The sequence below is a fragment of the Atractosteus spatula genome, chromosome 20 (assembly GCF_055471065.1).
Source record: "Atractosteus spatula isolate fAtrSpa1 chromosome 20, fAtrSpa1.hap1, whole genome shotgun sequence".
Classification (NCBI taxonomy): domain Eukaryota; kingdom Metazoa; phylum Chordata; class Actinopteri; order Semionotiformes; family Lepisosteidae; genus Atractosteus; species Atractosteus spatula.
Window position 1 is genome coordinate 7,232,609 of NC_142725.1, and position 22,500 is coordinate 7,255,108.

Sequence of the window (22,500 nt, forward strand, 5' to 3'; positions counted from 1 at the left end):
ATTTGATGAGTCAATTTCAGGTCTTACAATCTTGCCATTCCTAAAGATCTGTCTGTTTTTTTTTCAATTTAAGAAAAAGTTGTTCATTGTAGCATTTTCATTTTTCAGACACAGTATGTTATTGCAAACATTTGTGGCAACATGGTCTGTACAGTAAATTCCAGAGCGAAAATAAAATGGACACAGCTGTCTAACTCTTTTCATTTAATGCATCCTCCTATAGTCTCAATACAAAGTCTCACCCAAGTCACAAAAACAATTAGAAAAAAATTAAATTTGTTTTCGGATAAGACTGTTAAAGCGAGGTCCTGACTCTCAGTGCTCATTAAAGATCCCCCGGCATTTCTCGATAAGAGTAGGGGAGCTATCCCTGTGTCTGGGCCAAATTTCCCCCCTCAGCCTTTACCATGGCCTCCAAATCGCCCCCATGTACGATCAGCTTGCACTTGCCCTGCGATGGACTGGCACCCCGTCCAGGGTGTACCCTGCCTTGTGCTCGTTGCTGGCCGGGTAGGCTCCGGCTTCCCACGACACCATATGATATAAAGAGGTTTGACAAATGACAGGACATAAATTTCAATTTAAATGTGAATCAGATGTGGTAGTGATTTCAGCACATCTTAATGAAATTAAGGCTGTTTATCGAGATTAGTATAGAATAGATGCGTTCTTTATAGAATAGTAACTACTTAGTACTCTAAGACATAGATTCCATTGCTGTGAATTTGTTAACCCACCAAAAAGAAAAACACAAATTGACTGCAGGGTGTTTCTCATCACGTCACAGAAAAAGTTCAGTAGTATTTCACTTTTGGGAGGACGCACATCATTTCAAAGAGGAGGTTAGCAGCAGTCAAAGCAGTATTACCTATGGGATGAAAAAAGCAAAGATTTATGGTTAGTCTGCTTGGAGATGATACCTGTGGCCAGAGCTTTCTGTCATTTTAAGCCTTGAAAGCGGAGCAGATGCTTTAATCATTCTTGTAGACATTAGACACTCTTCCAATACAGAATACAAGCTGGGAGCCACAGTTAGTGGACTGTGCAACTGTGTAAATCCTGATTCTATAAAAGATGAATATATGCATCATAATCACTTTCAATAACTGCTCATCCAGTTCTGGGTCATGGTGGCCTGGAGCCTATCCTGGGAAGTACTGGGTACAAGGTGGGATACACCCTGGATGGTGTAATTAAAAATGAAAGTTAGGATGATGTGAATTCCATTAACAGCACTAGCACCTGTATACTATTATTATTATTATTAGTAGTAGTAGTAGTATACTATTAGTAGTAGTATTTAACTATTACGTTCAGTATGATGGGGTTGGAGAACCATAATCATTAAAAAACTGATTCACTAATCTATTTGACTTATTAAAATAAGAGTAGTAGTAGAGTAGTTTATTGTCATATGTACACGTACATTGGAATTCTTAATCACACCGATCTCTCGGGACACACACAGTACAACAGACAACACCACACAATGTGGACGACAGGAACAATCAAAATGTGGTGGAAGAACGAATAAATATGTAGTAGGGAGACCAAAAGGAAGAAAAAAATTTCCAGCATCTTTGTCCACTATTCAGATCTTTCTGACTTCCTTTCGGCCGCGAGAGCCGTGCTGAGTGACGCCCCGTACCTGTGGTGTCGTAGGGAGGGGACACTTCCACCAGGTCACAGCCCACCAGTCTCAGTCCTCGGCAGCCGCGGATTATCTCCAGAGCCTGCCGGCGACATCCACAAGGTCTGTGACTCCCCTCCTGCTGCTGGGGGGGGCCGTCACACAAAAAGCTAAACCCGGAAACCCGAAGAGCCGACCGCAATCAACCGGATACAGCAGACCCTGAGAAAAATGACCTCTGGAAACGTTGGAACGTTTCCAGAGGCCGTATAAAAATGGAACCGCAGTGCAGTGGCTGCAGTCTACCCATTTCACAAAGTCCTAGAAGCGTGTTCAATCGGTGAGTAGAGGTCATGATGTTTTTGTCTCAATATTTGTCTCCCTAGCCAATAACTGACTGGGTTGAGAGTCTGAGAGCTGAGAGTAGAAAAAAATCCAGGAGATCTGATACTGTAGCTCTCCAGGCTGCTAAGCTGCAGGCACCAGAGGTAGTGGCTTTCACAGCTGAACTGAACTGCCCGTCTGCATTTACAAGCACAGGAACAACAGCAATAATAATCGCTAAGATGCTACCTATTGAATTCAGAAAAATGCCCATGATACAAAAACATACGGATGATCTGGCAAGAGCGAGCAGAGAAAATCAGGATGACGGTGAGAAATAACAGAAGCGGCCTGCCTACCTGGATGGGGGTGAGCCCAGCAATCTCGGGGGTCCCAGTCCCCGGGGCGAAGGCCGGATCTAGAGCATCAATGTCAAAGCTGAGGTAGACGGGCCCTCCTCCCACCTGCTGCCTGATGTCTGCCATGAGGGGCGTCAGGGACTTGGACCAGCACTCCTCAGCCGGTACCACCCGGAACCCCTGCTGGGTCACACGCAAACCAAGCGGCACAGGATTCAGGACTTGCCCGTGCCTGGAAACCCTCTGTCTGCACCCTGGCGTGCAGGAAAACCAGGTAGGAACACCAGATTGTGAAATAGGAAATATTACATAAATTAGGCTACTAACGTATTGCATCTCGTCGCCTATTACACTTAATTTCAACAAATCGGGTGGCACAGTAGTTAGTATTCCAGCCTTGCAGCGCTGGGGTTGTCTGGATGTAGTGGGATGTTTTAGAAGCAGGTTTCATGTACTGTACAGGATGGTGAGCTCTGATGGGCTGAACCACATGCAAGCTTCTACCCCAGAGCCAAAAGAGTCCTAAACTCCACCTCTTAAATCTTGCCCCCTCTTACACCCTCTGTTTTGCACTGAACTCAGAATACTCCCGCTGCTGAATTTCACTGCCGTCTAAAAATGGTTAAAATGAGAGCTGCTACTCTGTTCCTGTCTCCAAGAATTGTGATGTCATTTGTTATGTCCATCTGTCGCGTGAGTAAAACGTAAAAAGTAAGCATTTCATTGCACTCAAGTGGGACAGGATGAGTGCCGTCGAGTCGGTGTCGACTCCTGGCGACCCTGTGGATAGTTCCCCCGTGACTATCCATACGAGTTTTCATGGCAGGATACGGAAGTAGATTGCCAGGCCTTTCTTCCGCGCAGATAGTGCGAGTGTTGTTGCCGTTGTCACGGAAACGTGATCCTTAGCCGCCAACACCGCCCTATACTGCTACTGCCCAGTATGGGTTATTAGAGAACCTCGCGCCCGACGTGGGACACGAACCCACTACCCTGAGATTATGAGTCTCATGCTCTCCCAACAGAGCTAGTCGGGGCTCACTGCACTCAAGTATATATGACAATAAGTAGTTCAGGTGGGGAGCTGCGTCAGCATGCGTAGGCTGCAAAGGAACAAGTTAAGGTTTATTCTATGCTGAAAAAAAGAAGAAAGAAAACAAAATGTTTCGGCCGTGGAGCCTCACACCTGAAGAAGGCTCCACGGCCGAAACGTTGTTTTCTTTCTTCTTTTGTTCAGCATGGAATAAACCTATTACTTGTTCCTATATGACAGTAAACTTGAACTTGCTCTTAATTTCTGTTACGGTCACACGTCAGATCTCAACGGCCACCTGTTCTCGGTTCCACCTGTAAGCGTCCGCCGAGTAGGCCGAGCCCCGCAGTCCGATCTGGGCCACCCTGCCGCAGTCCAGCAGCCCCTCTTCCACGCAGCGCCGGAAGGGGGTCCCGTGGCCAATCTTCTCGCCCAGGACCACGTCGCTGGTGTCGGCGTGGGCGTCCACGTGGATCAGGCCCACTGGCCCGTGCCTGGCCGACACGGGAGCAGAAAACGGCCCGTCACGCCCGTCACACCGCTGCGTCGCTCACCTCTCCAGCCAGACTGGTCATTTTATTGAACAACTTCAATTCCACCTTTTTTACATTCCAGGGCCACAAATCCTCTGGTTGAGCGTATCGGCTTTTTAGCGCTACTAGTCCCAAGATGCACAAAACCTGTAAATAACTCTGCCAGCAAAGAAGTACGTAGAAAGTGCTAAAATCCATTGCCTATCAAAACGTTAGGATACTTGCTTTGTGTTTGTGGTTTAAAGGAACTCAGATGATGGAGTTCAAAATATAGGATTTCATTAATTCACAACCCCAGTTTCAGGACTGAACTGGTAAAGCCACTTCCCTCCAGTATCTGATGTCTTTGCACCGCAAATCTGATGGGTGTATGGACCATGCACCAGCATGACAATTTCACACTTTTCCTGAATGGAATCAAGGTAGAATTACCGAGCCTTTTTAATGAACACCACGGAGGCTGAAGTTGAACTTGTTCACCTGTATTTGCCATCTTTAAGTCTATATATTAGCAGTTTATTCTTGCTTTAACAAAAGTACATCCAAAACTAGCTTGGTGCTCTACCTTAAAAAGCCTTATTAGATGTTTTGTGTACTAGTATTTTCTGATATATAAAAAATGCGAACTCCGTGTTCAGTTACATACAGTTTCTGTCTTTACCAGTTAAAATATCGTGATAGCACTTGCAGCAGCGTTTGACTGAAAATGCATTTTCAGCAGAACTACGAGGAAATAGCACTGAAGAGGCCTTTACTTTTTTCATTCATTGCATTCAATTATTTCCTTCTAAAAATGCAACTAAATGTTTTTGGTTCTTTTTCAGTACTGAAAGGTATGCTCACTAAAGAGTGCAGCAACATAAACGTATATGCTAACAAACACCAGGAATAAATTAGGTCAAATGCTGGTACAGCAGGTGCAATGCACCCATGGCAAGTGTTGTTCGTCTTAGTGAGATAGGAAGTAGTTGTGATGTTTTATATTCCAGTGTAATTCTGTGCATTTTATTGTTCATACTTTCTAATGGAAGATTGAAAAGTAACAACTTTCGATGAACCACAGATGTGATTTGATTCATCCTGCATTCAGTGGCAAATGGCTCCTCGCCACGCATCGGCACTGAGTCACAGCATGTTAGTCTGAAATTCAAACTTACTTTTCAGCGACGGCTTGAAGGATTGGGTAGGATATGGTGTGATCGCCGCCTGAAAGAAGCAAACAAGGATCTTGTGTTGGTGGCTGAAGTATGTGCAAGAGGACAAAACTGGAAATCCGTTCCTAAGAAGGCATTTTCTGCAACAAGAAGGCCTGAGCAGGATGGAGTTGTGGTTCACAGGACCACCTTTCGAGCAGGTGGTCCATGTGCGATTCCCAGCCAGTGCTTGACTTGGAAATCATCACTCTGGGGGCACAAGTTTCGGCAACCCGCTCCAGGGACAGTGGCACATGGGGAGCTTGACAGGACTGTTCACCTGCCCCGACGGTAACGCAGGTGAGCTCAGGGGAACAGAAACCTCCCATGGGTCAGAATGACTCAAACTTGCTTGATCTTAAGCAGGAATACAGACAGTGAAACCTCACTATCCTTCCGAGTTTTGGACAGGAGTTGTCAGAAAAGGTACCGCAGGGATAAATGTTAAATACTGTAGGGTGAACGGTCTCCTCTCATTGGTAACCTTTCTTTAGAAATTAGTTTCCATTGTATCATAGCCAATAAAAGTTCTCCAAGCACATGACATATATTCATGTACATCATTCTAATGCACATTTTACTTTTACACGGGATGATGATAGTAATAATACTTTTATTTTATATAGCATCTTTCTAAGTGGCTTCTCAAAGTGCTTTACAGTAAGAAAGAAAAGCATACAGTGAGAGGCGACAGCAGTATTACACAATTACAACAAAGGACTGGAATGGAGTCAGAAAGCGAAAGGGCGCACAGAATCAGTTAAATAAAGGCCCTTCATAAGAAGTTTCTGAGTCCTGCTCAGTGTTCAGGGAAGGTGAACAAAATAAAATTCCAGAAATCTGTAGCACAGCAAGAGATGGACCTGTCACCCACAGAAGGTACTGTAGATAGGCTACATTCTATATACATGAAACAATGTTTTCTACAACAAATCTAAATTACTGTGCTATAAAATCTCCCTACGGGATTAATAAAGTCTTATCTATCTATCTCTAAAATGTTGGGTAAAGAGCCTTTTAGTTAATAATTGCTGGGTACATTGAGCCACACTTTTTAGACTGCAGAAGCTTTTAAACCAAGTTAAAGATTTAACTTTTGGTTTAAGATTAGCTTGCTCAAACAGAAAAGGGGAGTAAAGGTTTTTATAGACTATCAGCCTATCAATGTGCTGAGGGATTAGTTGCTCTGTCATGTAATAGAATGCACTTACCACCGACAGAGAACAACAGCCTTTGACGTTTTTTTATTATAATAAATTCAGTCAAGAAAAACTGGTAGCCATTGTTTTTCTCCCCTCGGCTTCCTGGGTACGATTTCTGACTAGGAAATCAAACTGCACACCTTCTGTTTTGTGCGAGTGAAGCACTGTGCAACAACAAAACTGTACTGATGCAGTAAATTGGACTGAAACTGAAGCCAGAGGCACTCTTAAGTCTGGCCAAAGCTCCCCCATGGAGGAGCAAGCAAGGGGCGGGCACAATCTCTCACCCAGCGTCAGCGGAACACAGCCTGCAGCCATGATCTCCCTGTAGGCCTCTCGAATCCTCTTGCAGGTGTCTTTCAGGTCGTACACGTTGACATTGACATCGCCAATGTCTGCCACCATCAGCGACTCGTAGGGGGCTGCCCTTGTGCCCCCACAGTATTGCCTCAACAGGGCCGACTCTGCCCTGATCTGACGTGGTCCAAACCTGTGTGGGAGACGGCACAGAAAGTTCTGGCGCAGGCTCTTCAACGAAACCGAGTCAGACCACGTGTTCTGTAGGAGTGCAGGTCAAGCCCTGCTGCTTGTGTGTTGCTGGTATAAGGGGTAGGCTGGGCCATTGGCTGACCGTGTCCTCGCAGCTAGCCCAACACTGCCAGGGCTTCCTCAGCCTGCCACCCAACAGGGAGTCCTGTGACGTGCTAGGTGCCAGTGAGCGGAGTTGAGGCGCTCCAGCCAACTCCACTGCTAACTCTCCAGGTGAGTTAGCAGTGAGAGAAGTTCATTTGCGATTCCAACTGGGTGGACGCCAGTACACCGCAGGGTACGTACAAACACACCTATCTTTTCCCAGAAGCCAGTTAACCTACCAATATGTTTTTGAGCTACGGGAGGAAACTGGAGCACCCAGAGGAACAAGGAGAACACACAAACAGCAGCCCAGATCTGGAACTGAACCCAGGGCCCCAGGGCTGCTAGACCATTATACTACCACCTCATGGTGACCAACGTTTTATATAACATTCAAACTAGTCTTACTAGAGCTTTGTCCAATCTTAACACATCACTCCTTCATTTAAATTCCACACTTTACTGAAAACAAAATGTAGATCAGTCTATATAAATACAAAAGAGTTGTGATACTGTTATAACACAGTTACCTGTGGTACTCCACTAATTGCAACCCAATTGAACTGCTCAATCCAAGTACTTGCATTACTCTGGATGCCCTACTTTGCTAAAAGATTTTTTTAAGATATACTGGATTATCTGAAGCCACTCTGAATCCACAAAGATACTGAGAAACCCTATTTTAAATGAAGAGATTTGTTGCAAAAGAATTACCCCAAAATATTTGTGAGGATATAAGCAACAATTCACTCAAAGCAAAACATTATTCCTTTCCTCCACCCATTCCAATTTAAAAACCTATCCTCTGTGAGAACTATGTTCAATCCATTTACTGTATCCTCACAGCTGACAAGTGTTTTTAAATTGTTTCCCGAGAGCCTTGGATTAAACAAAGACGTCATTATTCTCTTTGCAATGCAACAGTTCCATGAGCACTGATACTGTACATACTGTATAATGCACTTTAAAACCTCCTACCCTGCTGTATTTAAACTGTTATTGTTGGAAAACGAATATAAAGAAAGCTGGTCAAGTTTGCGCTCAAGCAAAAGGCTCCAACACGTCTGGCTCACTTTCGTTCTTGGAAAAATAAAAACACCAATTAAAAAAAAGGTTTCTAGAGTATAATTATACTACGCGTTAACTGATATAGTTATAACTCTGCTAATTTTGGCTAATGGTTGACACGCTCCGTTCTCCTCCTGTGCCCTATCCCAGAGTAGAGACGAGACCGGAGTTTTGACGCGTGTGTCCGCTCTGACCGTCCTTACCTGGCCCCCGGACGATTCGAGGTGCCCGTATCGATAGGAACGCCAATGAAAGCGGCATCCAGCCCTTCTGCGGACTTCTGGAAAGGTAATTTACACATGGTGGCAATGCCGGACGGTCTGGCGACGAATTCCGCGCTCGGAGGAACATTGTAGCGACTCCCGGACAGCCTTCTGGACGGCACCTGGACAGCACTCCGAGGAAGGGGCGCGTTGTCACAGCCCAAGCCTACATGTCTGCTGGCTGTCAAACCAGCAAAGAAGTCACGAGTTCCCAAAGCACAACTGCTGCGTGTGGAAAGTAATGTTCCGAAATTCTTCCTGGCGCTCGCACCGTTTAGAGGTTTAACAAATGAGAACATTTTGCAAGCTTGCAGGTGCGGGTCTAAAAGTTGTGTACCCCTCAAAATCGTCCTTCTGCACAATTGAAAATGAGTATAACGTATACTATAAGGGCTCCCTTTGACCAGTGAAGTCTTACCCATAGACTTATGGGAAATGTATTTCTCGATGTACACAGCAGTTGTTCTTCCCTTCTGTTGTATCGTTAATTACTAACGCAACTTGGAACGTTTTAAACATAAATGTGAACACCACTCATTGTCATAGAAGAGTCTACAGCAAACAGACCTTCTTAAAAACAATTATTTCTAGATGCGTTTGTAGAAAATTTGAACGATCTAATGTAACTATTGTAGAATAGTAAAATAGTCTTATTTCACAGACCACACCAAAGGAAATTCAAAAAAAGATTTAGACTTATATCAAGACTAGACAAACACTCAGGTAACGTTTTAATCTCAACAATTGTACCTGCAGGTAATGCAAACAAAATACACACAGAAGAAGGGAAATAATAATCTTGAAAATGTCACTGTGCCTCATTAAATGCAACTTGGTTTTACACACTTTGTACACAATCTTAAAATGTTACCAGTTTAAACACAGAGAGAAAACCTGTTGAGGTTTGGACCCCTGTAGTCCGGAGCCAGGACATACTGAGCTAAAAGGACTGAGCCTTTCTAGCACTAGATAGAAGAGACTAAGAAATGACCTGATTCAAGTATTCACAATTTTCAAATTCTTAAAAGACTGATCCAAAAGTCAACTCAGTGGACATCTTCAGAAACACAGCAGTGACCATGACCCAGAGACTAAGAATGAGGCTTTTTTTTTTACACAATCCTGAGAGTTTGGGAACAAGCTAACCAGTTAGGTTGTTAAAGCTCACACTTTGGCTTTTTGTAACTATCAGTGGAGTTAGATCAAGAAGCTGCTAGGAACCATATAAAGTTAGACTGACATTATGGGCTCCTATTGTTTATAAGTTTTCTAATTATGAAGCCTGCTATTTCCAGAAATTCACAACTGTCAAAATGTTAAATTGCTCAACCTAGGTCAGTGTTGTATAATTAGGCTTAAAATATTTCCACACAGGAAAAGTGGGGATATTTATTCATGCGAGCACACATCTCTGTACAATTTTAAAAAAATAAAAATCAGACTAATATATTTATATGTAGTATTCCTTTACAGTCAAAATGTTATCGTAGATGTGCGTTTCTGTCATTGTCTATTACAGTGTGAATGCCTCTTCTGTTACAATACAGTGTGAAATGTGGTCATAAGAAGAATAGAAACCCCCATTATTAACCCACATTATAAACTTAAAAAGACATACTATTTTGAATACAATAACATTTTATTTCCTATAGAAGAAACAAAGATCTCCTCTCAACAATAAAAATAACCTATGATTGTTTTCTTAGTCCTCTTGCTCTAGTAATAGGGAAATGAAAATTTAACAGATTGTAGGTGCACAGATCTGCCACTTTGTTGACTACTGCAATACAGCTTTGATATTCTGAGCAGGTATTCCTATCATGTAAAGGGCATATTCACAATATGACAGATCATCTTTAATATAAGCTTATCTGAAACACAAAAAGTATGATTCTACAAACTTCCTCCCACTTGTAATTGCTAAGAATTGTCACCACAACTGTTTCCCCCAACAGTCTCAGCTTCTTACATGTATCCCAGTGTGGTCTGTAGTTTAGTTCATTGGAAAACTTTCTGACCACAAAGCAAACAAATCATATTCTTGAAACGTGCCACATTCCACCTTGCACATTGAACATGAGTCCTTAAAAGTAACTTACACATTGGGGAAGGCATATGCAACTGTATTAGGGTCTAAACAAATAAACAGCAACTTCTTAAATTTATATCCTTATCTACCACAATTGAATAAAGATGCAAAACTGCATTGTATTTTGCCCCATGTCAAAATATCATTCTGTAAACAATCAAAAGCTGAGGAAACAAATCACTTTCAATTAATATTTGAAGCCAGAAATTGATACAAAAGCTGACAAAATTAAAGGAATTAGGAATTAAACCTTTTTAGTCTTAAACAGAGAGGACATCAGGGAGATCAGATACAAATATTCGAATTTCTTGAAGACACCGATAAAGTCAACCCAACAGATATCTTTAAAATGAGCAGTGAAATATGAACCAAGCAGAAATTGTGTGAAGTATATTTAAAACCAAGAACAGGAGGAACATCTTTAAACAAAGGGCAGTAAGAGCATGGAACAAGTTACCCCTACCATGTTACTGAAGTTGATATGCTGGCCTCTTTCAGGAAACCAGCTGGATGAAATCCTGGGATCAATTAGCTACTGATTACCAAAGGGATGGGCTGAATGGAAGCAGTCTGATCCACTTATTGTTTTAAGGCCTTATACGTATAATCTTAAATTGATAATAAAAGGTGCATAATATGGAAAGCCTATTTCAAATCCTCAGCTGGAACACAATTTGTAGGCCTAACTCAATGATTATGATGCTACAGTAATATTACATAAATTGCCTTTCCAGTTGATCAAGACAATTTGCTCAACAGCTTGTACTGTGTGGAGCCATTTGGTTTTCCAACAGAATTTGGGGAGAATTAAAGCATAAGTCGCCCAGAATAAGAAAACTTGCTAAGCAAATATCAAATGACTAATTGTTTTTTTTTTAGTGCAACTGATTTTATTTTCATCGTACTAAAAAGCCGTGTTAAGGATTCCAAGATTTTTAATCTAGATATTTTGTCAAAGTTTAGTGCAATAATTCAACAACCTAGATTGATAGTAGGGCAGGTAAAGAGAGTATATTGAACACAATAGCTTTGTATTTTCTACAACAAAAAGAAAACAAGCTGTGTTTAATGTAAGAACCTTTCATAAAGGTGTTCTTAATTCATAGTTAATTTTACAATATACCTAATTGTGCTAGTGGAAACATTATTGTTATGCGTTTCACTTGATCATTATCACCACAATCTCAATCTAGTAAAAAACTAGTAGCTTTTTGTTACACCACTCTATGCTACAGAACACCAAAACTATTTTTGATAGTTCAGTCTTTTAAATAAAAGTCACAGCAGATCAAGTCATCAGCAAGCCATTAGTAACTAAACAGCTTTTTAAAATCTGCCCCACTGGCACATAGATGTTGATAGTGCTTTACGTTCTTGTCATCCTGCCAATGTGGCACAAGGATGAATAAACTCTTAATAATGTTTGTGCTGATCACAAAAATCAAAGCAATAGCTATAGCAGTATTAATTAAAAATATATATAATTAATCTGAGAGGATACAGGATTTGGATTCTTCAATTCCGGCGAGCAGGAACCCCAGTGCCATTCTTAGCTCCTCCAGGTCAATGTTGGCCAGGAAGCACCTCTGTAATCCTACTTCAACTCTGTCCCCACCGCAGTGTTGACCCTGCAGGAGCGCGACAGCCGACTGACAGAGAAGCCAGTCGGCCATCTCCTTCTTGCAGACCCTGTCCAGATGCAGCCGTCTCCCACCCCACTGGCAGAGGTGTAGCAGGTTGGCTGCCACGCGAGCGCTCGGGCGCTGAAGGGGAGAGGAAACAGCTGTTACTTAAGCACAGCTCTGGATTTTCAGTGGAAGAGAAAATCAAGGAAAGCTTGAACTTGAACTTTATTGCCATATATAACCGGTACATGTACTGGTACAATGGAGTTCTTACTTACAGAAAGTCTCTCGATTGTTAAAATAAGTGTAAAAACACAAAGTGCAGACAGTGCATCAAGACAATATACAAACAAACAGTAGACAAGGTACAAGTAAACAAGTAAACAGCTTGAATGTAAACAATACAGACGTGTAAACAATGACTGGAGATGTTCAATAAATAAGAAATCATAATGAGGTAGATGGTGTAGGTGTGGTCCGAGGGGCATGGCAAAATGTGTTCGCCTATCGCACTGCTTGAGGATAGAAGCTATTGAAGAATCTAGTTGTTAGTGTCCAAGCTTGCACCAGAGCAAAAAAAAAAACATTTTCAAATATTCCTGCGAGTTTTTATGTGCACAGAGTATTGTTCTCTTTCTACTTTTGAATCTGAGCACTGAAGGAATCATTGAATCCCAAACCTTGATTCTCTTTTTGTCAACACAGCTTGACCACTTACTGAGCAGTACAGCACTGATACCAAGTGAAAAGGTATTTTCGTGGTGTCACTAGATGTCTCCTTAGGAGAGATTATTTTAGCACAGGGTTAATTTTAATGTCGGATTCACAAGTCCTTCTAATGTGGTCTTAAGTAGAAAAGTAAAATAACTAATACTGACTTTTTAAATGGACACCTACTTTTAATCCTCTGAAAATTATGAGCTTGACACTCATCCCCTGACCACATCAGGACAACCTGATTGCTTAATTATTTGGTTGTCATACATTTGTTAATTTTTCTGAATTAAAAGTCAGTTTGAGTTGGCTTTAACTTTAAGGATTCTACCTTAAATAAAAAAATAAGTGCACAAGAAGTAGCAGTAATGCAGTAATAACATTATCTGTATTTTATTACTGCCTTACTGCTACTTCTTGTGCGCTTATTTTTGTATCGATGAGAATTTCAATCTTAAATTATGATCGACGAACTTCAATCTGAAATCCCAGTTACACGGTGCTTCCCTGATGGATCAGAGATTGAAGGACTGGGGCCACCCACCTTTTTGGGGTTCCTGTGCAGCAGCAACCTCACCACCAGACGCACCTCAGCAGGAATACTGCTGGGCAGGGGAGGCAGCTGCTGCTCCTGGTAGGTTCTGCTCTCCAGCCCCTCTGCTCCAGGCATGTAGAATGGATTACGCTGCCCACAGATCTCATAGGCGATGGCACCTACAGCCCACGCGTCCGCCTTGCTGTAGTCAATGACCACACCAGGTCCAGGAACAGCTGTTGCAACCTAAACATTCCAATCAAGAGAAGGAGAACTTTGACATTTCACATCAGTAAGAGTTCAGAATAAGACCCAGCTCATTTCATATAAAGCACAATGATAATCTGTAGGTCACACTCTATATATCTACTCACAAAATAACCATCTTATGTTTCAAACTGGGTAGTGGTCATTCAAAAAGAAATGAAGACAAAACTTTCACTTCTTTGTTCTGAAATGTTTTCTTTCTTGTGCTCTTTCAAGCTCAAATATGTTTGTAAAATAATTTTGAAACATAAGAAATATGAATTTGTCCTCTGTTTCAGTTTGAGATGATATTCTTCTACTGTATTTCTTCTATATTCTTCAAATATTCTTCTTCCGTTTTGTAGCACAGAAACTGTGAAATTTACTGCCAGCTCAAACCAGGAATAAAGTTTTACCGGCTATTGTATAAATGATTGTCACTAATGTTTCACATCTTGTTATGGGAGCGCTAATATTTTTGTCAACTGTGGGCTAGAAGGCATACATAAAGACATTTCATTTTTTCATTGCACTTGACAATATTTAAAAAAAAAAATCATTTCTAGATTAACAGAATTTTAAAACTTCTAGAAAAAGAAGTTGCCACTTTATATTACTAATGCAATGACATGAAATTTATGGAAAAAAATCAGAAGACCTGCATTTATTTACAGCAGACTCTCATTATTTAATCCAACTAATCCAGCTACATCACCTGACAGCTAGCAAGGAAAATTTTAAGCAGGCCTCCTGATACAAGTGAGAAACAACCCAATAGGACAGGGGAAAAAGGTAACTGCTCCTCAATACACTTTGTTAAGAAGCTTACTTCTGGTGCCATGAGGCTGGCGTTTCCCCCTCTGTCCACACACAGGCTGTTAAAAGGCAGCTGTAAGCCACAGGTCTCATCTGCCAGGCAGCACCCAAAGTCTGCAATCACCAGGCGGGGACAGCCACCTAAAAAATGCACCAAATAAAACTGAATTAAAATAACAATGAATACAAATCGGGATCAGGAAGCATTTACATTCTGGTATCTTTGCCTACAGAAATGAATTCTAAAAACCATAAAATTCACCATTATGGCAGACGTATACAGGTCTGTGTACTTAAAAATTAATGATCGTTTAAATAAAAACTGACAGTCTAGTACAGAATACCTTACAACTTTAACAACCTATTCTAGGGTGAAGGTAGAACTACTATTAAATAGCAGTTGGAAGCATTCAAGACTGCTATTACATTCAAGTTAACACTGGCTGCAGAACATTTCTTCACAATTATTTTAATATATTGATCAAATGAGCTATATATCTTTTAGGGTCTTCAGCTCATCACATTCAAATAGAGAACTAGCAGTGACATATGAATCTTATTTCCACCACTGATAATTAAAAAAAATAAAATCACTCTTTGGATAACAAAATGATTCTGCCAGTTAACCAGGGAACTTTAAATGAGGGGTTGTTCCACCATTGTATCCAAACTATTTCTAACCTGAATCGAACTCCAGGAGAATGTTGTCAGATTTGAGGTCGCGATGGGCAATGCCTTGTCTGTTCAGATGATCCACTCCTTCAAGCAGCTGAAGAATCATGAGTGATCCTTCTCTATTCCCAGGGATTGACACCTCCAAGAACTGGCGCAAAGTGCAAGGGTAACTGAACAGACACAAAGCAAAATATTGTTGATGATCTATTTCAGCATAAAAATGCACAAAGGAGCCTTAAATGTAGCTCCTAAAATTAGTATTTTAACGCATTGCATCAGATTTAAAGTCGAAACATTCCCTCACTTCTTCATCACTAGGAACAGGGTCCGATTGTGCCCCATTCCAGCTGGGTTCAGCCTGGTGGGCAGCACAGCAGGGTACTCCTCTTGGGCTCCAGGCAGCAGGGGCACCTCTGCTGTGAAGGCTCGGTAAACCCGGATCACATTGGGGTGAGGTGCCATCCTCTTTGTCACAGAGCCGAACCGCCTGTGCATGGTTTGGAACAATAATGATTGAACAGAAACGGGGTCAAAATACAAAAGAAAAGCACAAAAATACAGCATGGTTTTCCCCTCTAGAGAACCACCTCTGGAAAACTGACAATGTTGCCTATTTCTCTTTGCGTTGAAATTTTGAACAGTCCTAGGGTTTTCTGTTTTAGTTTCACTTATTAATTCATTCATCTACCTAAACAAATCTGGGGATGTTGAACTGGAGCTTACTTACATTCATCACATTAATCAAGCTTTATTTTTCCATTGATGGCGATTGTTCTCCAACTTCTAATCTTGGTTGTTAGTTGAATAATTAAATGAAACAACTGTATGTGTATGAATTACATGAAACAGTATATTTGAATGAATGTTAGGCACCATTTTTGTCTTCTTTTGAAATTGCAGACATCTCTTAGAATTAAAGAAACTATAGAATTACAAAGTCATAGCCTCCAGCTCACCCATTCAAAACAACAGCTGCCTTCTCTCCTCTCATAGCCAGAGGGCTAGCAGGAACCAGCTCCTGACACATGGAGTTAAGGATGGACTCACTGGAAGACCCTGCCTGCAACAGACAGCACATATCACTTCAACAAGCATTTCTGTGCTATATAAACCTGCCCTTTTACATCCTTAAATCTGGAGTCTGCAACCTAGGTCATGTAGGGTCATAGTTCCACAGGATCTTGTTATGTAGCTCCTGATGAGCAGAGCTGTAGAAAGCATGGTAACCTGAGGTCAATGAAGTCAGAGGTGGAATGAAAACCAGAAGACACTGTGGCTGTCCAGGATCTGGTTTGGAAACCCCTGTTTTAAATCAATATATGTTCCAGATAGAACTTGGCAACGGAACATATAATTTATAGCATGTCCCTAAAGTGGATTTTGAATAATGTTGGAGTGCTGATCTTTTTTCAATACAAGCTTGGACTGTTTGCAGACCACTTTCCTGTAGTTTTTAAATTTCTTGATTGTTCTGATGTTAATTTCTTCATTCTTCTTGCAGTGTTTCACACCTTTGTGTGCCTGTTCTTGCTTAGCTTAGTTCAACCTTACTTTGTAGATAGGAGGACTACAAGCTGCCAGTACTATATACTGGACAAGAGAAACAGTCCCAGTGTTAATTTTCAGGTTTATTAACTTTTGAATAAAACCAGAGCTGTACCTAAATGAAGCCCAAAATATTGCATTGAGGCTTCAGTGGTTAAAAAAGGAATTAACTTACACACTGCTGGTGCAACCAAATAAATTCAGATTCACTGCTAATGTATTTAATCACAAAACATGTTTTGGCTGAATAATATTTAATGTGTTTAACAATAAACTTCCACCCTAAAAACACACAGGAAAACAGATCTGAAAATACAACCAGGGAAATAAAAATCAATATATATCATTATAGATCACCATGTTGTTAAAACTGTGCTTACAATTGATTTTTTTCTCATTGTAAACAATTGTGATGATTTTTTTTTAAATGCATATAAGGTATGTACCCAGTGTAAATATATTTAAGACATCCAGTTACATTCAGTTCACTAAAGCAGTTTCGGCCTTTCCTTATATGTGCAGTCTGCCACTGGAAGTGGCTGGACTGGAGACATGCCAGTTATCCCTATTAGACCAGGGTTTGGAGGAAAAGTTTTCTTGATGGGATCAGAGATTAGTCTCATTGTCTACTATATGCCAGATTGATTCAATTGCTATGTTTGAAAATTGTCAAAATGTGAACATCCCCTCATCTTCTAACCACTTTATCCAGTAAGGGGTGGCGGGCAAGTTGGAGCCTATCCCAGTAAGCAATAGGCGCAAGGCAGGGCACACAGACACAAACACACACACCAGGACTAATTTTTCCAGAAGCCAATTAACCTATGTCTTTTGACTGTGGGTGGAAACCAGAGAACCCCTTGAAAACCCATGCCAACATGGGGAAAACATAAAAAACTCCACACAGACAGCAACCCCAGGTTCGGAACCGACCCCAGAGCCCCTGTGCCGTGAGGCAGCAATGCTGACCACTGCGCCACAGTGCTGCCCCAAAATGTGAACGACGAGAAGCAAAAATTCGAACATGACGAACACGTGGAGGTGTCTAGGACTACGTTACTTAGAAACTTGCTATTTGTTGTTTACCAAAGAAAACGTTTACACCCCAGGCGGGACTCTCAGTAGGCACATTCAAAATGTGCAACTTCATTTTCATGGCTTTTACCGGTTTCTGCACATCCTGATACACAACTTGATGTGTCACGGATGTTGGAAAGGATGAACCATAGAATGACAGGAGAGCGAAATAGACCCTGTGCATAGCGGCGAGACGGGGGTCAGCCGGGGCTCAGCTGTTCAGGAAATGCCGTAAAGAGACCTATACCCTCAGGTAGCAGACGTGGGGCGACCTGGTGCTAGGCAGGTCTGAGGATATCCGAATGTCAATGCTGAGCGAAGGAAAATGAAAGACCCAGACATATATAGCCCCAGAGAGAGAGAGACACCGGAAAGACAGCAAAGCACCGGAAACAACAGACAGGACAGAGTAGGAGCACCCTCTGGCTGCAGAGGGCGTGACATGATGTCTATATAGTTATGTTTTTATTCCACCTACCCCGATATTCCACATCATCTTCACTGCCAGGGGGTACTCAGTTGTGGCATGGCACTGGAGAGACAGCGAGTCTTCCCGCCTCACTTCTCCGGATGGATCCGGCTCTAACAGGGAGCACTTCCCAGCCCGCCTCGGAACAGCGAAAGGAGTTGTAGCCTCATACACAGCAGCATTGCAGCCCTTCCCAACCTGCCTCCCAAACACATAGTCTTCCAGCCTGTAGCCCGAGGAGAAGGACTTGAGCGGGCTTTGCAGTGCCGTCTTCTTCTGGGCAAACAAGGCCTAAAAAAACATAGTAGTTCAGGTGGGTAGCTGCGTCAGCATGCGTAGGCTGCAAAGGAACAAGTAATAGGTTTATTCCATGCTGAAAAAAAGAAGAAAGAGAACACAACGTTTCGGCCGTGGAGCCTTCTTCAGGTGAAGAAGGCTCCACGGCCGAAACGTTGTGTTCTCTTTCTTCTTTTTTTCAGCATGGAATAAACCTATTACTTGTTCCTAAAAAAACATAGTTCACTATTAATAAACCTTAACTGCCATTTCTTTTCAAATACATAGAATCTGCTCACTGCATATAAAAAAGACAATGTACAAAAATCACCACTAAATTAGTTTTTCACACTTAAGATGGACTTGTGCTAGGGAAATTGTTATCTTGACTAACACCTCTGAAATTCTTAATTAAATTCTATAGGGAACATCAAGTGAAGCTTGTGTAATTTCAACAAAAATAGGTGACTATATAACCATAACTTACAGCACATGAACTGAACCAGATATTAAAGTTAGCATTAAGAATTGAAGAAATTAAAATATATTATTGCTATATATTGCTATACTGTACATTGGAATGTCATACACTCATCCTGCCAACTATAATGTATATATGTGCTTGCTCACTACATGAAGAGCCGCTCTAAGTACAGAAGCACATTAAGTAGTCAACAGATCTGTGGTGTAATGATTAGCACTCTGGACTCTGAATCCAGTGATACAAGTTCAAATCTCGGTGGAACCCGAGCCGCAGATTCATGCCAGCAGCCATTTCACCCTGCAGCTCACAACTGGCAAACCCACTGAAGCTCAGCAGGTGTGAGCCTGGTCAGTACCCGGGTGGGAGACTCCTGGGAAAGACTAAAGTTGCTGCTAGAAGAGGTGTTAGTGGGGCCAGCAGGGGGCACTCACCCTGCAGTCTGTGTGGGTCCTAATGCCCCAGTGTAGTGACGGGGACACAATACTGTAAACAGGCGCCATCCTTCGGATGAGACTTTAAACCGAAGTCCTGACTGTCTGTGGTCATTAAAAATCCCAGGCCGTTTCTCGAAAAGAGTAGGGGTGTTACCCCATTGTCCTGTCCAAATTTCCCACTGGCCTTTACCAATCATGACCTCCTTATAATCCCCATCTCTGAACTGGCTTCATCACTCTGCTCTCCTCCTCACCGAGAGCTGGTGTGTGGGGAGTGTACTGGTGCACTCTGGCTGCTGTCATATCATCCAGGTGGGGCTGCACACTGGTGGAGGAGGGGAGTCCCCATTACCTGTAAAGTGCTTTGAGTGGAGTGTCCAGAAAAACACTATATAAGCGTAAGCAATTATTTTTATTATTAAGTACAAAACAAGTGATTTACAGACAATGAAATCCAAACTGGAGAACCCAATTAAAACTGAGAACAGGAGGCACTTCTTTTCCTAAGGAATGGTGGGAGCATGAAACAAACCACACACCATATTGTTAAGCCAACATGCTGGCTTCTTTCAAACCAGGGTCTGGGTTAGATACCTGTATCACCTAGGTCCTCACTAGCACTTGTAGCTGTTCCTGCAGCTTTTTAGTACCACTCCTCATAATATTTTTTCACGTTGTTAGTTCTTTCCAGATTTTAGTTCTTCTGGATACAGGCTAATTTGCACAAATGCGTCTACTGAGCAAATATCGAGTGGCTCTCCCAGTCAAACCAGTGTAGTGCAACTTGACACCTGCGGCACCTGTCACCTGTCAACAGATCAGCGATATGAAGATTAAACAGCAGACCACGCAAAGCAACGATGGTCCAGCTTAAATGTGGGTTTCGGTTAAAGGGCAGCTTTAAAATCTCGTGTCTTAAAAGCTTCCTGGAGGTTCTTGGCCGTCACCATAGAACACCATTTGACAATAATGGTTAGTACTTAACGTGGTGCTGCTTAAACATAGCTTTGCACAAGCTTTTGTCATTTTACGCAGCCCATATAAACTTGTTTCTCCAACCCGGGCTGTACCTGAATTTCTCGGCATGTCGCCGTGTCCCTTCTGTCCTCCTCCAGCTGCTGCTCGATGAGCCCGAGGCCCAGCCCGAAAGCCAGAAACACCGCTCTGGTCCTGGGGGAGCCGGCGCCTCCTGGAAGCCGGCCGAGTCTCCGGCGCTGCAGCTGGGCAGCAAGGCCGCTCAGCGACACTCGGAAATAGCGGTAACGAGCAGGCAGGAAAGTCTGAGGCTGGACGGTACGGACCGGCGGGCCCAGACAGATACCGCCGCTTCTGAACTTCGCAGCGACCCGGGCAGCCGGTTTCAGGAGACCCTGCTGAAACACCGACCGGCCCAGCTCCAGCCCACGAGCAATGACGAGCTTCACCGACATGGTCGGCTGTTAAAGCCCCCTTCTTGCCTAAAACGTGTGACCACCTTTCTCCCTCACACACCCTCCAAACGTCCCAGCACAACCGTGATAAACAAGGGGGTCACGTGATGTAAACATGCCAGCAGACATGCGGAAGTCGTCACAGACCGGATGTGCGAGGGAAAAAACGTTATCAGGTCGCGCGGCCCCCTACTTAATGCCTCTTTGTACAGTATATCCTTCTGCAAAAGCGGTCTGAGAACAAGGTTCGCATTCAGAATTGTTTATAGTGTTTACCAATTAAACGGACATTTTTTCAATTCATATACGAGTTAGATTATGCGTGTTCTGTGATGCTGGGAAAAAAACGCTGACACATTTGTTACGTATATATATACAGTTGTTTTGGATAGACTTGGAAAAAAATTACCTTTCATTTTATCTTCAGTCTGAAAGTTATACTTAAGCAGTTTCATGTTTTATGTTGCAATATTTTCCCCGTAAAATGGGAAATGAATTTGTATTAATGGATTGGATCTTTTATTAATAATGGGTGGTCTAGCTGCAGACCGGGAGGTCCTGGGTTCAGTCCCAGGTAGGGGCAAGTGATGGAGCTTTCTCAAATTCCTTCCAGACGGCTCCCAGGTCCACTCAGCCTGCTTTCCAAATGAGTACCAGGGGTAATAGGCCAGCCGGAGCGTGATGCTGACATCACCTGCACCTCCAGTGTCACATGGTTGAGAAAAATGATGGCCTTGCCCCCCCTTCCCCATGGGTCTTGATGGCCTGAAAAGGGGACCTAACCTACCTTTTAATAATGAGTGGATATCACATCCACAAAACTCAGCATTCATAGCCTGCAACTCACAACTGGCAACCCACTGAAGCTCCGCAGGTGTGAGCCTGGTCAGTACCTGGATGGGAGACCTCCTAGGAAAGCTGAGGTGTTAGTGAGGCCAGCAGGGGGCGCTTACCCTGAGGTCTATGTGGGTTCTAATGCCCTCAGTATAGGTCCTGACTCTCTGTGGTCATTAAAAATCCCAGGGCGTTACTTGAAAAGAGTAGGGGTGTACTCGTCCTGGCCAAATTTCCCATTGGCCCTTACCAATTATGGACTCCTAATAATCCCCATCTCTGAACTGGCTCCATCATTCTGTTTTCCTCCCCACTGAGAGCTGGTGTGTGGTGAGCGAACTGGTGCAGTATGGCTGCCGTCGCATCATCCAGGTGGGGCTGCACACTGGTGGTGGTGGAGGGGAGTCCCCATTACCTGTAAAAAAATTTGAGTGGAGTATCCAGAAAAGCGCTACATAAGTGTAAGCAATTATTGTTATTAATTAAAACAGAACTGTCCAGTGCTACTCCCTCATTTAGTGTATATAAGGTGTAAATGCAATACTACTTAAACTCCATTACAAGCATGACAAATAACAAAGCAAAAAGCACAATTAATAAAACTTGATGTGTACAGATTTGGAATTATTTCTGGCAACATACTGTTCTGAGTCCCTTTTGTTGGCTTTTCTGTTGTGGATACTGTTTTTGTATTATTTTATGTTCTATAAAACCTGAGAAAAATCTGCACGGCCGCTCAGATGCCGAAGAGCTGCAGCCCGGATTCTGCCCACCCAATGAGCTCGAAGCGGCCAAAGACAGATGCAGTAATGGGCTCGCATCCTAATCGCTCCTCCTAGCGCCACCTAGGCCAGGTGTGAAGCACCTGTTAGTTACGCCGCTGAATCATTGCAAATCAATGCATCCTGCAAATCATTTTCCTTGTATGCAGTCGTCGTAAATTGTATTTACAAAGAATGTACTGTAGATTTGTAATCTATGCAAACATTGTGTAAGCGGGTGTACACAATTTA

The 22,500-nt window shown here is 42.6% G+C and overlaps 2 protein-coding genes across 2 annotated transcripts; both read right to left on the minus strand.

Annotated features, from left to right (window-relative positions):
• Positions 1 to 191: 191 nt before the first annotated feature.
• Positions 192 to 8,818, minus strand: agmat (agmatinase (putative)). Its single transcript, XM_088938343.1, has 7 exons — positions 8,179 to 8,818; positions 6,562 to 6,764; positions 5,037 to 5,085; positions 3,645 to 3,840; positions 2,314 to 2,493; positions 1,649 to 1,733; positions 192 to 868 (listed from the first exon to the last, which is right to left on the minus strand). The coding sequence occupies exons 1-7, from the start codon at positions 8,658 to 8,660 to the stop codon at positions 795 to 797; spliced, it is 1,269 nt and encodes a 422-aa protein (XP_088794469.1). The 5' UTR covers positions 8,661 to 8,818; the 3' UTR covers positions 192 to 794.
• A 1,040-nt stretch (positions 8,819 to 9,858) lies between these two features.
• pink1 (PTEN induced kinase 1) lies at positions 9,859 to 20,776 on the minus strand. The gene is made up of 8 exons (XM_088937916.1): positions 20,294 to 20,776; positions 18,039 to 18,320; positions 15,895 to 15,998; positions 15,243 to 15,425; positions 14,945 to 15,108; positions 14,277 to 14,404; positions 13,211 to 13,447; positions 9,859 to 12,090 (listed from the first exon to the last, which is right to left on the minus strand). The coding sequence occupies exons 1-8, from the start codon at positions 20,651 to 20,653 to the stop codon at positions 11,812 to 11,814; spliced, it is 1,737 nt and encodes a 578-aa protein (XP_088794042.1). The 5' UTR covers positions 20,654 to 20,776; the 3' UTR covers positions 9,859 to 11,811.
• Between the last annotated feature and the right edge of the window lie 1,724 nt (positions 20,777 to 22,500).

Excerpts from the sequence above, each read along its gene's own strand:
- agmat (XM_088938343.1), bottom strand. The coding sequence starts at position 8,660 with ATGGGTAAGACTTCACTGGTCAAAGGGAGCCCTTATAGTATACGTTAT. Across the intron at positions 3,841-5,036 it reads CTTCAAGCCGTCGCTGAAAA|GCACGGGCCAGTGGGCCTGA; the intron begins GTAAGTTTGAAT and ends CGTGTCGGCCAG. Across the intron at positions 2,494-3,644 it reads ACAGGTGGAACCGAGAACAG|GGGTTCCGGGTGGTACCGGC; the intron begins GTGGCCGTTGAG and ends GTGACCCAGCAG.
- pink1 (XM_088937916.1), bottom strand. The coding sequence starts at position 20,653 with ATGTCGGTGAAGCTCGTCATTGCTCGTGGGCTGGAGCTGGGCCGGTCG. Across the intron at positions 15,426-15,894 it reads GCAGCTGTTGTTTTGAATGG|GCGGTTCGGCTCTGTGACAA; the intron begins GTGAGCTGGAGG and ends AACCATGCACAG. Across the intron at positions 13,448-14,276 it reads CCAGCCTCATGGCACCAGAA|GTTGCAACAGCTGTTCCTGG; the intron begins GTAAGCTTCTTA and ends TGGAATGTTTAG.